At 39.9% G+C, this 13,886-nt stretch overlaps 1 protein-coding gene across 1 annotated transcript; it reads right to left on the bottom strand.

Moving 5' to 3' along the window:
* Positions 1-4,249: 4,249 nt before the first annotated feature.
* Positions 4,250-13,758, bottom strand: LOC148881527 (ATP-binding cassette sub-family G member 4-like). Its single transcript, XM_088988663.1, has 14 exons — positions 11,826-13,758; positions 11,148-11,265; positions 10,668-10,800; positions 10,544-10,594; positions 10,319-10,464; positions 8,117-8,240; positions 7,436-7,550; positions 7,235-7,371; positions 7,047-7,145; positions 6,802-6,970; positions 6,365-6,465; positions 5,436-5,594; positions 5,247-5,365; positions 4,250-4,606 (listed from the first exon to the last, which is right to left on the bottom strand). The coding sequence occupies exons 1-14, from the start codon at positions 12,052-12,054 to the stop codon at positions 4,375-4,377; spliced, it is 1,932 nt and encodes a 643-aa protein (XP_088844789.1). The 5' UTR covers positions 12,055-13,758; the 3' UTR covers positions 4,250-4,374.
* Positions 13,759-13,886: the final 128 nt, after the last annotated feature.

Genomic DNA, 13,886 nt, shown 5'->3' with positions numbered 1-13,886 from the left:
ATGAGTCCAAATGCAGGTCGGCGTCTCTTCTGCAAGTCCTCCGAAGCTGCAAGCTCCACATTTTGGCCTGGTTGCCATTTCAATCTGATCGGACAGAAAAAGAAAACAAAAATGGTAAGTCGCGCTATTTTGTCTGTTAGTTTGTATTCTGGCGTCGCTTATCACATACACTCCATTTGTCCGAGCTTTCTCTACACACCTAAATTCTCAACATAAACAAATTCCCGATTAAATGGAAAAGTGTTTAAAAATGTTAAAAATAACCTACCGGGGATTTGACTTGTTGACACCGGAAATACTTGCCCATAAAGTGGATGTGATGACCTCTGCTTCTTCTTCTACAACTATTCTTCGTCATTTTTTTTTTGGTGCGTTGGATCGCAACTGCGCTTACCGCCCTCTACCGACCAGGAAGCTACAACGCTATCCGGCGAGCAACATTAAAACGCCAATGGGTCGGATCATGATTTAAAAAATACGTAAACATATAAAATAGCGAATAAAACGTCCAGCCAAAACAACGGCGTTAAAATAATAGACCAACTCTGGCACTGATAACAGCCTAAAAATCCAAGGAATAAATAACAAATAATGGATGAATAAATAAATAAATACCGTATTGTTGGACAGATTTATCCACTTAAAAAGTAACAATTGTGGATTAATCCACAATGCCCCATTGCATAAGGCCTCCCCATTTACTGCATTGCGCGTTGGTGTTTGTATGCAGTCGCAATACCACTTTTCTTGGAATCTAACGTTTACGTATTCAAATATCCACGGTGACTTTGAACACATCTTTGGACTGCTGGACGGACGTCATCGTGATGTCAAGTTCAGGTTGTTATGAAGCGGGACGAACCAATCAGGTGACATCATGACAATATCATATTTTGAATGTGACCGATGCACATGCAGAACTGGGTGACAAAAGTCAGTACTCTCACAGCGTTCTAGCTAAATAATAAGAAAAAAACCCACAATAAAACCCGTATAAACATGCACATTTTAAGAAGCAATATTGCAAATGCTAATTCAGTAGGTTCTGGGTCGGTCGCGTTGATATGGCAACACAGAAGCTGAAACATGGACACAAAAAATACACCACTTGCATGTACTCATGGCAGCAGTGTAGCAAAAAGAATGTTATGCTTTTTGAGAAAAAAAAACACAAGACATTCGAACAATTACATGGAACAAATTTAGAATTGATGTTTTAAACATAAGTCAGTACTTCAGACAGACTTCTCCATTCCAGATGTCAATTATTTCTGTGTGCTTTACTAACAAAGAGTTAGCATGCTTTAGCTATCTAGCTAGGTATCTGTTGGCTAATGATTGGCCAGCCAGCTAGCTTTCTATCTATTTGAGTTACTTCCAGGTTGAGTGAACGCTGGTGCGTACGGCTGCCAATGCTCACTCACAGAAAAACTTATCCTGTGACTGTAAAGTGACCTTGAGAGTTTTGAAAGGCGCTTAGAAATGAAATATCGTATTATTTTATTGGCTATTTATTAGCTATCCATTAGCTAGCTGGCTAGATATTAGCTGTTAGCTGGCTTGCTGTTAGCTGTCTAGCTGTTTGCGATGTCGCTATCTATTAACCATGTACATGTATTAGCTATCCATTAATTAGCTATTAGCTCTTAGCCGGATGCCTGTATAGCTGTTGGCTATTAGCTGTCTAGCTGTGAGGTGGCTCGCTGTTGGCGATATCGCTATCTATTAACCATGTACATGTATTAGCTATCCATTAGCTGGCTGTCTAGCTATTAGCTGGCTGTCTAGCTATTAGCTGGCTGGCTAGCTTTCTATCTATTATGAGTTATTCGGGGTTGAGTGAACGCTGGCGCGTGTGGCTGCCGCTGCTCACCCACAGAAAAACTTATGTTGTGACTGTAAAGTGACCTTGACAGTTTTGAAAGGTGCTTATAAATGAAATATATTCTTATTATTTAGATCTCAATGGATAATTTGTGGTTTCCATTTGCCAATTTTCCAATCCGGTGTGGAAAAATGGGTTGTGGCCTTTTTGCCTTTTCAATCTGCACGTACGCAGTGCTGTAAAATGTGTACGTGGGTGTGCAGGTAGTCACATTTATCTTTTGTGTTCCCAAAGTGAGCAGATTTCCACTGGTGCACTCGCTTAACCCTCAGGCACCGAATATTTCCTCATCAAATCACAAAGGAGCTACTGTAGAAGGGTGAAGTCATATTTTTTTTTCATGTGGTCATCTTTAAAAAAAGCCAAAGTCAACTACGAGGCTATTTTGTGTTTAAAGTCAGGGTACACCCTGAACTGGTCACAAGCTGGAATAGGAATTCATTATCCCAACTACTAAAATATAATTTGTGAAAATATTTATTGGATTGGATGTACCTTTATTTGTCTCACAGTGGAGAAATGTATATTTCCCAGCAGCAAAGTTATGAAAGGAAGAGGAAAGGAAGGAAAGAAGTAGAAAAACAAAATACAGGAGCTGCTGGAAAGGCAGCCACTCTCGCGGCACCATCTTGAATAAAAAAAAAAACACAAAAAACTGAATAACAAATAACATGACAACACAAAGACAGATAGGGTCATTTATTAGCTATCTATTAGCGACATAGCTATCTAACTGGCTAGCTATCTATTAGCTATGTTCTTGAGTTTTGAAACGCGCTTATAAATGTATTATTATTATTATTATTATTAGCTAGCTTTCTATCTATTTGAGTTACTTCCGGGTTGAGTGAACGCTGGCGCGTATGGCTGCCGCTGCTCACCCACAGAAAAACTTATCCCGTGACTGTAAAGTGACCTTGAGAGTTTGGAAAGGCACTTGTAAATCAAATGTATTATTATTCATTCTTCAGCACTTGCCGTACCCTCTTTGTCACACGAAGCAGTTCTATATCAAAGCGTCCTTTTTAGCAGTGGATCAGGAACGTCATGTTGGAACGTGCACGTCTATTACAAGCTAAATGTTGTCTATTACAAGCAAACATGCAGCCGTAGCATCCAGTGACGAAAAGGGATGCTCTTTTTTAAAATGCGTTTCGCTTTAATATGTGAATTATTTTTTCTATTTTATATTCCAATAAGTACCTGTCTCTGGCAAAAAAATGATATAAACACATTGTGAAATGAATTTTATTAGCATCATATTTGAAAAATATGAATGTCTATTTAAATTGCCTTTTACTTTTAGCATGCTTATGCTAATACACTTACGCTATGATTTGTTGTTCGCTTGCTCGTAAATGCGCTAACCTACAGCCAAATTGCCGACCTTATTCCATCTATTTTATGATATATTTATTTATTACAGTCCTCCATATCCTCCCCCTTCATACTCAATTATAAATCACAAGTTAGTATATATCTATATCCGAATACAAGTGTATAAGTATTTGCATGAATCTTTGCGCCAAAGTACAGTACATCCGCATTCTCATGGGGATTTTTACAAAACATCTGTTGTGTAATAGACTGAATGAGCCGACCCAAATTTTTTTGGCACTCAACTCCTATTCAAGAAATGTTTGGATGTTTACACCACACGTCACCGTGGGAACCTTTTTTTAATTTGCAACGTTTAGAATAGATAAAAGGGGCAACGAATAACATGAAGAAAGAAACAAGTGAATATATTGCACATTTTGCTTTTTTTTTTTGTTTGTTTTGTGCCCAAAAAGGTCACGAGTGTACAAACGGGGACGGACAACAAGATTCAACTCGTGCAAAAAAATTGTCAATTGCGCTTCATAATTGAACTATGCCGCCGCTATCACCTTCATGCTAACATACCAATTACCACGGTAGCCTGCGCGGAATATGTAAACCATAAAAATTAGCAATCATTAGTGAACATGTAGTGCGGCCTTTTTAAGATATTTTTAGTTGCATTTTAATTTGATCGATGTAACATGCTATTGCTAATGCGCACATGCTAACATATGACTTAAAATACTATGAAAAGAAAGCAATTTAGCAACCGTAGCGAAGTTTATATTAACACTGGCGTGGCCATTTTAATTAGATTTGTTAGCACGCACATGCTAACATACTAGCTACCCCTTGGCCTGGAAATACTTTGAAAAGACACCCATTTAGCAACCATAGCTATCTATATGCTATCTATTAGCCATCTAGCTAGCTAGTTATCCATTAGTTATCTATTAGACAGCTAGCTAACTTTCTATATACAGTATTTGAGTTATTATTATTAGTTAGCTGGCTGGCTGTGAGCTGGCTAGCTGTTGGTGATGTCGCTATCTAATTAACCATGTACATGTATTAGCTAGCTATCGTTCTATCTACTTGAGTTACTTCTTATAAATCAAATGTATTGTTGTTATTATTATTTATATTAAAATGTGGTTTACTTGAAGTCAACGATCAGCCCTCAGTTTCCAGCGCAGGACTAGATAAGTGGTGACCCTGATGACGGTGAAAAAAATAGCCAGGACGAGAAAATCCACATAGAGAATAGCATCCTCAACATCTACCAATCGTAGGACTTCTGTCGGGTCACTGAAGGTACACGGCAGGTTGGTCTGCTTGCACTCCAGCGCCGTACGGTTCATCCCATAAATGGAGAGGATCACTCCCTCAAAACCGTACCTGAAAGCGACCATTCACATCATTTTGGATCAGATTTTTCGTTTAAAGGACAACCGACACCCGATTGCCAAAATTAGAAGGAAAACGACCTAAATAACGCGATGGTGGCCAATTGCGGTAACACGCATAAAGAGGGTGTAAGTTGACACAAATTCCCAGCGGACAAATCAGCCCATTTACAACGGAGCTTGGGCGCCATCTTGTGTATTTTCTGGGCGCTACATTTGAGTTCCAGACGGCTTGGATTGATATGGAAGGACTTCTTTAATCGATTGCAAACATTTATGCTTTCCTCTTCACAACTATTTGAATCATATTCATAACTGGATGAGTAACAAGAAAGCATCTTGTCCGAATATGAATTCTCTGAAGCCATTGTTTGAATTCTGGAGCAAAGCAGTGTGTGAAGGAGTATCCTGGCGTGACGTCACGAACAAGGGGGCGGGACTTTCTGAATTGCCCCAGTTCCGAGCTCATTTTGAGGCAGTTTTGGGACACTTGAAGTCATTGTTATTGGTGTTTTGCATTTGACTAAAATTATCAGCCTGCGTGTTTTGAGTATTTTAGATGCTAGAAAACGTTTTTCTGATGTCAGTTAGGAAGCAAAAAAATGGTGTCGGTTGTCATTTAATTGATATACCTGACGTAGGAGACGTAAGAAGTCCACTGCAGGTAATATGGAATGGTGCGGAAATTCACAAAGAACCCCGAGAAGAGGATGATCGGTATAGCCGTGATGGGTCCGACAAAAGTGGCGACCTGCGGGGTATTATTCCGATACATGGGTGAAGATTTTGGGAGGGGGGTCCTCATTTAAAATAAAACCTACCTGCGGCGATGGCGCCGCCGCCCCAATGAGCAGCCCGAGGGACTGTGCAACCAGGGCAACGGATGTGCACAGCGCCAGGAAAAGGATAAAACGAGTGGCTTCTGCAGGCTGACCAGTCATCCAGTACGCGATACTGCAGTACAGGATTGGACAGATCATCTGGAAAAAAAATCCACAATGGCGATAAAGCACTGGTCAGACCTCTGGCAATGTTTTTTCCTTTCATGAGGGGGCGGCATTGCCTTTTGTCCATGTTAGCGCTTTGCTAAAGCACTACATAAATCAATATAATAATAACACATTTCATTTATAAACGCCTTTCAAAACTCTCAAGGTCACTTTAGTCACCGGATACGCTTTTCTGTGGGTGAGCAGCGGCAGCCACATGCGCCAGCATTCACTCAAACCGGAAGTAACTCAAATAGATAGCAAGCTAGCTATCTAGCCAATTGATAGCCAACAGACACCTCGCTAGATAGCCAGCCAGCTAGTGAATAGCTAGCTCGCCAGCCAGATAGCTAGCTACCCAGCCAGAAGTAATAGATAGCAAAGAGCTAGCAAATGATTATAATAATACTAATAATAATCCATTTCATTTATAAGCGGCTTTCAAAACTTTCAAGGTCACTTTAAAGTCACCGGATACGTTTTTCTGTGGGTGAGCAGCAGCAGCCACATGCGCCCGGAAGTAACTCGGATAGAATTTTAGCTAGCTAGCTAATAGATAACTCATAGATAGTTAGCTAGATAGTTGAATAACTCAAATAGGTAGAAAGTTAGCTAGCTAGCTAATAGATAACCAATAGATAGCTAGCTAGATGGCTAGCCAGCATGATTGCATTTTATACAACCGCCCCCATTTCAAGCTCAGAAAACTCCATATAACTTTTTAAAGTTTTTTTTTCTGATGGAATTGAATGTTAGCTTACCTGGAATGGGATGTCTGCACATGTTTTAGCCATGTAGTAAGCATGGAGGCTGTACCACGAGTTTAAGTGCTCTCTTATAAACACCGCCATTTCCAGAGGAACTGTGGGAGGCAAATTAGCGTGTCGGTTATGACAGTGGATAGCTTTATCGTATTATCGCGTGTTTAAGTAATTTTTTGCTGCGGACTACATTGTAGTTCCGGTTACATATAGAGCGCACAACTAATTAATGAATAACTAGTTTTTACATTTGATGTAAAAAATAATGACTGTTATTGTGGTTTACATGGGAGGATTTGGAATTTCACAAGTTTGATTTACTTTCGCGGGCCGAACAAAATGACGTGATGGGCCACAATTGGCCCGCGGGCCTTGGCTTGGACACCAGTGTGCTACAGGGTGCAACGAAAGGGTTGAACGTGTCTACTACTTCTTACAGGTGAGAACGGTGGGCATCAAAGCGGCGAACATGATGAACAACATGGAGAAGAAGAGGAAGCCGGTGTTGTTGAACGCACTCAGCGCGTCGTTTCCGATGTTGAGGTAAAGCAAGCCGATCAGGAGTCCGATGATGATGTGGGAGATGACGCGCAGGTGGGTCAGTATCTAGAAAACGCCCCAAAAAACGTTCATTCCCGAAAAATGGTATCAAAATGCTTCCCGATAATGTATTTTGATTTACCGCATCTCGGCATATCGCCGTGAGGTTTCTTTTGAAGAGGATGTAGAACTGTTTCAAAGAACTGGTAGCAAAGTATTGTATCTCGGGGTGTACCATATCCTGGAAAACGACAATTTTAGTGTCGCGGGAGATATGATCCAGATGAACCGCGAATCGTGTACTTTTCTTCATCGTGGTGGAATACTTACGGACTGTTTATCGCCGGCGAATGAATCGCCGTCGTTCGCGCCGTTATTCTTGCTCTCCTCGCAACACTGGCTGCTTTGGGTGGCCTCAAACAACACCGCCTGCATGTCGCCGTGAGCTCCCGTCGCCACTTCGATGACTGGTTAAGAGAAAGGGGTGACCAGGATCAAGAAGGTCCGAACGAAAAATTATCGCGGACTCACTGAAATCCGCCGGGTTGTGATACTTTGGGCAATGGAGGTTGAGGTTGCTCAGGTGAGGGATGAGGTGGGCCACTGTGCCCCTGTAGATACACTGGCCTTGACTGAGGATGTAGAGCTAATTGGAAAAGCACAAGATGGATGCCGGAAAATTCTCTTGACAATCTGACATCTGCACTACATACGCACCTAAAAGCTAGCAACGACTCGTTTGATGACAATGAGGTTAAAATCGTAGCAAAAGAAAATGGGGTGAGGTTTAATTTGGAGCGTTCTTACAACAGACTTCTTAGACCACAGAGGCTTAGTTATGCTGATGAGGTGATACCAGAGCAAATGAGGCAATTAGGCCAGTCGTAGACCCCATAATCAGTCAGGACAATAGAAGTAATCAGTGTATCCTCAGGGAATAGTCCTCTGCTCCCCCCAACCTTAGTGCAGGTCCCGATAATAGCAGAGGTCTGGCACTGCCACCTCTGGACAGTAGGGATATATGTATAAGGCCACAACTACCAGCTAATTTTAGTTAGCTGACGAAGTTTCTTGGATGAGAAACAAAACATCCGACACCTTCAAAGAAGTACAGATGACGGCTGAAGAAACCTTTTCATCTTGACAATCTGACTCATCTCAAAGTATGACACGAATACGATTGATGAGAAATCGGCAGGTGCTGCAATTTACCTTGTCAAACATCTGAAAGAGGTTCCCACTGGGTTGATGAATGGTACAGATGATTGTCCGACCGCCATTTGCCAAACATTTCAGCAGGGAGATCACCTGGATGGATGTTGCACTGTCCAAACCGCTATAAGATGTTGGGGGGGACGGAGGCGGAGGGGATTCCATTACGATGACGTGAATTTTCCATTGAGACACGCCATGGATAACATCACCAAAATCCGCGATCGGCATATTAAGTAGCAGCAACTGACTGACTTTGGACATTTTGTCCTCTGCGTACCACTGCTCGCACATCTGGACTGTGTAACCTTATACAGGGTGACCCAAAAAGATGCATACCCGTGAAAATGTCAATTGTGGCTAGCTATCTAGCCAGCTATCTGTCGGCTATCTTTTAGCTAGCTGCTGGCTGGCTAGCTTTCTATCTATTTAGCTTTCTATTAGCTATATAGCTATCTAGGTGGTGAGCTTTCTAGCTAGCTATCTGTTGGCTATCTATTAGTTTAAGTTTTTCTGTGGGTGAGCGGCGACAGCTACACGCACCAGCATTCACGCAACCCGGAAGTAGATCGAAAGCTAGCTCTTTTTTGATAGCCAACAGATAACAGATAGCTAGATAGCTTTGCTGCTGTGAAATGTAAATTTCTCCACTGCGAGACTAATAAAGGCAAATCCAATCCAATCGGTCGCCACCTAGATAGCTATATAGCCAATAGAAAGCTACATAGATAGAAGGCTAGCCAGTAGATAGCTAAAAGATAGCCAACAGATAGCTCGCTAGACAGCTATATAGCTAATAGATAGTTAAGACAGCTATATAGCTAATAGATAGTTAAATAGGTAGAAAGCTAGCCAGCCAGCTAGTAGATAGCTTTGTCAGACGAGTACAGATTTTCTTGCAACGAAATGGTGGACATTTGGAACACATCTTGGGAAAGCCATAAATTGACTAAAAATTGACATAAACAGCTGAAACTCTGGTGAATGGTCGTCCATAAACTGAATAATGTGTGGTTGTAATTTGAAATAAATAGCTTTGTAATCAAAGCCACAATTGAAATTTTCATGGGTACGCATCATTTGGGGTCACCCTGTATGTATTACGATAAAATGTCCACTGTCGCCAACCCCCCCTGCTGTCCCTGAAAGGGTTAATCCCACAATAAATAGACATTGAGATGATTCATCACGGCGCTTTGAGTGTTTCGGATGTTGTCACTTTTGTTGTCACTTTACAGTTGGTTTTGTTTATGAGGCAGGTTTTGGTCTTCTGACTTTCTTTCTACCTTCAGGGGAACTCTGGAATTCATCATCTTTGTTCTCGTGATATTCTTTTATTGCCGATCCCTCGGGTGGGATCTAAAGTTGCTTCGCTACTCCCTTCTCTTGGAACGTTTGACCAAAAAAAGGGTTTTAAGACTTCATGAGTTGGACTCGTCGGGGGCTTTTAAGATGATGTTGAATGACTTGGGAGGCAGCCACTTTGCTTTGGGAGATGTTTCGATTTGAAGGCTTTTATGAGGTTGCTCAAATTCGGAAAGAAATGTGCTGAATTGAAGTGGTTTAGAATGCATGTTTTTCCAGCGTGGAAATGCTGCGAGTCTGCCTGACCTTTGAAATCCGCCGCTGACGGTTAACACAGTTTTTGGCAGTTAAATTAAATACAAACATAAAATAAAATAGAAGAAAATAAAATAACGTAAAAAAGTAAAATAAAGTAAGAGCATAAAGTAAAAGAGAATAAAATAGTATAAAGACATTAAATTAAACATACAATAAAGCAAATTTAAATACAATAAAGAGTAAAATACAGTTACATTAAATTTTTAAAATAATAAAAAAATACAATAAAAAATTAAGTAAAATACAGTTTTGGGACTGTAGTAATCTAATAGTAAAAAAAGTAAATTAAAATAAATTAAACTAAATTAAAAAAAAAAAACATGAATTACTGTTTTTTATTTTTTCTTAACTGATTTTAAAAATAAACCACAGCAAAATGAAATACAATTTAAAATAAATACATTAAAAGAAGCAAACTTTTTTTTAAACCACCCCAAACAAACTGATGAATAATATGACACTATTACTAGCGTTGACTAGAGTAGACAGATTTTGAGATTGACACCATTTTGATTTTTAGTTTATCCCCATTGATCCAAATGTTTGTGTAGCGGTATTTTGGGATTAATGTCATCATACCTGATGGGCTCATCGAAGAACATGACAGGAGGATTGTTGATCAATTCCAGAGCAATGGCCAATCTTTTCGACTGGCCGCCTGACAGATTGTTTGTTCGGGTTTTCAAACACCCCAGCAGCCCTAAAGCTGTTAAGACTTCGGTCACCTGTGACAAAGTCAGGATATCGTTACCTCAACATAAATGGTAAATAAATACGTTATGAGGCTAGGAGGTAGGATCTTACAATCTTTTTCTTGTTCTGCATGCTTTCATCGAGTTTCAGATTGGCAGCTACCTAAGATAGCAAGCAGATGACACATTGTCATGGAATTTGTTTTTTATTTAAAAAAAAAATTTAATGTGTTTACCATCATGGCCTCCTTTGTCGAGAGGTGAGGCATCAGTACGTCACTTTGCATGATGTAGCATGACATCTTCTGAAATTTTTCCAAGTCCCTCGGGCAACCGTTCACCAATATTTTGCCCTTCATGCCTGTATCCCTGAAATCCAAATTGATGTCAATACCCCCACCCCCAAAAAAAAAAAAAAAAAAAAAAAACGTGTCATCTGATGTTTTTTTTATTATATATATAAATATACAGGAAATATCCGACTTACGACCAAGTTCCGTTCCGACCAAACGGCCGTAAGTCAAAATGGTCGTAAGTTGAAATCCATTCAAAATGTCGTACGTGTTGCCGGCCTGCTAGTGCATTGCGGTGCTAGGTCTAGAATTAGAAATTTTAAAACTACTGTCTGGAGGTCGTGGTCGTGAGTACGGGTGGTCGTAAATTGAGCTAGTCGTAAGTTGGATGTTACCTGTATATAGTTTTTTGTTTTTTTTTACCTGTATCCTGCTAGGACGTTCATCATGGTGGACTTCCCAGCTCCGGAGGGTCCCATGATCGCAGTAAGCTCTTTGCAGTTAAATTGTCCGTGAAGACAATTCAACAGTGTTTTGTAACCTGAATGCAGAGGAACAAGAGAACGCTTTAGGGGTGGATTTCAAAGTATTTTGGGAGGTTTGTTTATATTAGCAACATATTGACATTGACAATTTGCGTTCATTAGCTACATGGCTGTCTAGCTAGTTAGCTAACTGTCTGTCTGGCTATCTCTTGGCTATCCAGCTGGTTGGTTATCCATTTGCTATCTGTTGGCTAGCAAGCTAGCTTCCTATCTATTGGAGTTACTTCCGGGCGCATGTGACTTCCGCTGCTCACCCGCAGAAAAACCGATCCTGTGACTGTACAGTGACCTTGAGAGTTTTGAAAGGCACTTATAAATGAAATGTATTATTATTGTTATTAATTCCTGCACGTTTTTTGGGACACATTGATGAAAGAAATTGATTTGAATTCACTGGTGGACGTTCTTAAAATGCACTTTAGTGGCTACGGGTGATTGTGGCGATGATCGAGACAATGTCTGCTTTATTTGGATGATGATCATCTGTTTTTTGTTTTTTTATGGGACCGTTTGATGGATAAATCAATAAAATATGAAGGCTCAGAGTGGACAGTACCTGCCTTCCTACAACATGACCCCTCCTGAATGGTGTATGACAGGTTGCTGAATTCCAAATTGACAGCGGCTTCGCGCGGAAGTTGGGTGAGACGGTGGGTGTCTGTGTTTTCGACTTTCTTCAAGGAGGCCAACGCGAACATGTTGATTTTGGTGCGCAACGGGCCTGTCGATTTGGTTTCCTCCATTTGGATGCCGCAGGTACTCGGATTCGGCACCTTCTTGGACATGCTAGAGGAAGCACAGAACAGACTGTTTTGTAGCTTTAAAACAGCAACATCTCATTTATAGTATATGAATGATATCATGTCAGGATAGTTTATGACCCCGTTGACCAAATCAATATTTTTTTCTCTCTCTGTCAAGCTAATCCTTGTATTTTCTCTCAATCTATCACAACAATCACAATTTCTGAATGATTTGAAACACCACCAGACATTTAACATGACTTGTGTCAAAATATTAAATGGTTTATGACCGTAGTCTATATTTTACATTAGCCCCAATTTTGACACTTTTTGTTAATGGTCACCATTTCAAAAGTGCAATTAATTCACTATTAGTTAATTAATGGTTACATTTAAGCTCATTTTAAACCACAAAATATTTGACATGAACTGTAATAAAATAGTTATGTGTTTGCAAATGCTTAAATGTTAACTTAATAATCGATCGTACGCACATTGAGTTTCCTTGTGTATAAAATGCCTTAAAAATTTAGTGCTATTGGTGTTTATGGCGAACGCCACACAATTTACAGTGCAAGGCCTCTCAACATCTTAGAAACGATTTATGGGCCTACCATTCACGTTGTACGGCTCTTAGCCTGTTTTTTTTTTTTTTTCATCGTTTGAGGGCTTTCAAAGTTTCTGGTCTAATATGGTTGCAGTGTGTTCTTACATCAGGCAGCGTGATCATGTTACGATTCATTATAACTTCAGGGAAAGATCATAGCACTTTAAAGGTGACTTGGGTTACTCTGTTGGGTTACTCTTGGGTTACTGATGTTTTATTCTCTTGCGACTGGTCTCTGCATATTGCATGGTTAACGTTATTCTCATCGGGGTCTATCACAACTATTTTGGGAGAAGAGATAAGGGTAATAGTTGGGGGTCTTTGAGAATTGGATCCAGGATCTCTTGACTGTTAAACAGTCAAAATACCCCCAAATATTGATGATGTCTTGTTTTATATTGTCTCACCATGCTAACCTCAATCATCAGTAGTTTGCTCTTGCAAAAGGCTTACAAAAACACCACTTATTAAATATTCAATGAAAACAAAATAGAAAATCCAACATTACCAATGGTGACAGTAACCTTGATTGTGGTTTAACATTATGAATAATTACGACCTTATACGTATGTGCAAATGCTTTTTGATGTTAATTTTTAACAAGTGTACATGTGGACAAACTCTTTATACACACTCAACACAAAAACAAAGTTATCTATACTTGCTCTTACAAGACCAGCTTCGATCTTCTTCTCCGTATTAGAAGACGTAACTTTTCGAATCTTCAGTAACAACGGAAGCTTCGTTGTGTATGTTTTGTTTGATAAAATAAAACAATAAAAGCAGTCCTACTTCGCCACGTGACGACACGTGTTCGTCTGTTAGCGTCGAATGACGAGCATCGTTGAAGATTCGAACGAACCTGCACGTTACTTTTAAGAAAATATATTGTTTGATGGCTCCGTTTTAGGGGAAAAATATATATATATTAAATATTACACATTCTTCAGTGCTATTAAAACAACCATCGTTAATGTTTGTTGATTTTGATGACACCGATATATACCTGTTTCTAATTTGTGAACTTTGCTAATAATTCTTATTTTGTCACTTGTAACGTTTTGGTAATGGAGGAAAACTACTTTTTAGTCAAATTGTGAAAAATATAAAATATCGATTGATGAATTACTATTCTTGTGTCAATTGGATTCGACATCCGGTCAAAACGGATGTCAAGATGGACGCCTGTCATCCGATGTCAAGATGGACGCCGCCTGTCATCAGAACATCCTCAACTGCGTGCAATGTAAGAAAAATCTCAGCCTCC

This window comes from Hippocampus bargibanti, linkage group LG22 (assembly GCF_051943395.1).
Source record: "Hippocampus bargibanti isolate YZ-2025 linkage group LG22, ASM5194339v1, whole genome shotgun sequence".
NCBI lineage: Eukaryota > Metazoa > Chordata > Actinopteri > Syngnathiformes > Syngnathidae > Hippocampus > Hippocampus bargibanti.
Note: the sequence above shows the minus strand (reverse complement) of the source record. Positions and strands in the feature narration are given on the sequence as shown.

Coding starts and splice junctions, on each gene's coding strand:
- LOC148881527 (XM_088988663.1), bottom strand. CDS start 12,054: ATGTCCAAGAAGGTGCCGAATCCGAGTACCTGCGGCATCCAAATGGAG. Junction 6,466..6,801: donor GATGCCCACCGTTCTCACCT/GTAAGAAGTAGT, acceptor TGCCTCCCACAG/TTCCTCTGGAAATGGCGGTG. Junction 5,366..5,435: donor CGGCGGCGCCATCGCCGCAG/GTAGGTTTTATT, acceptor AATACCCCGCAG/GTCGCCACTTTTGTCGGACC.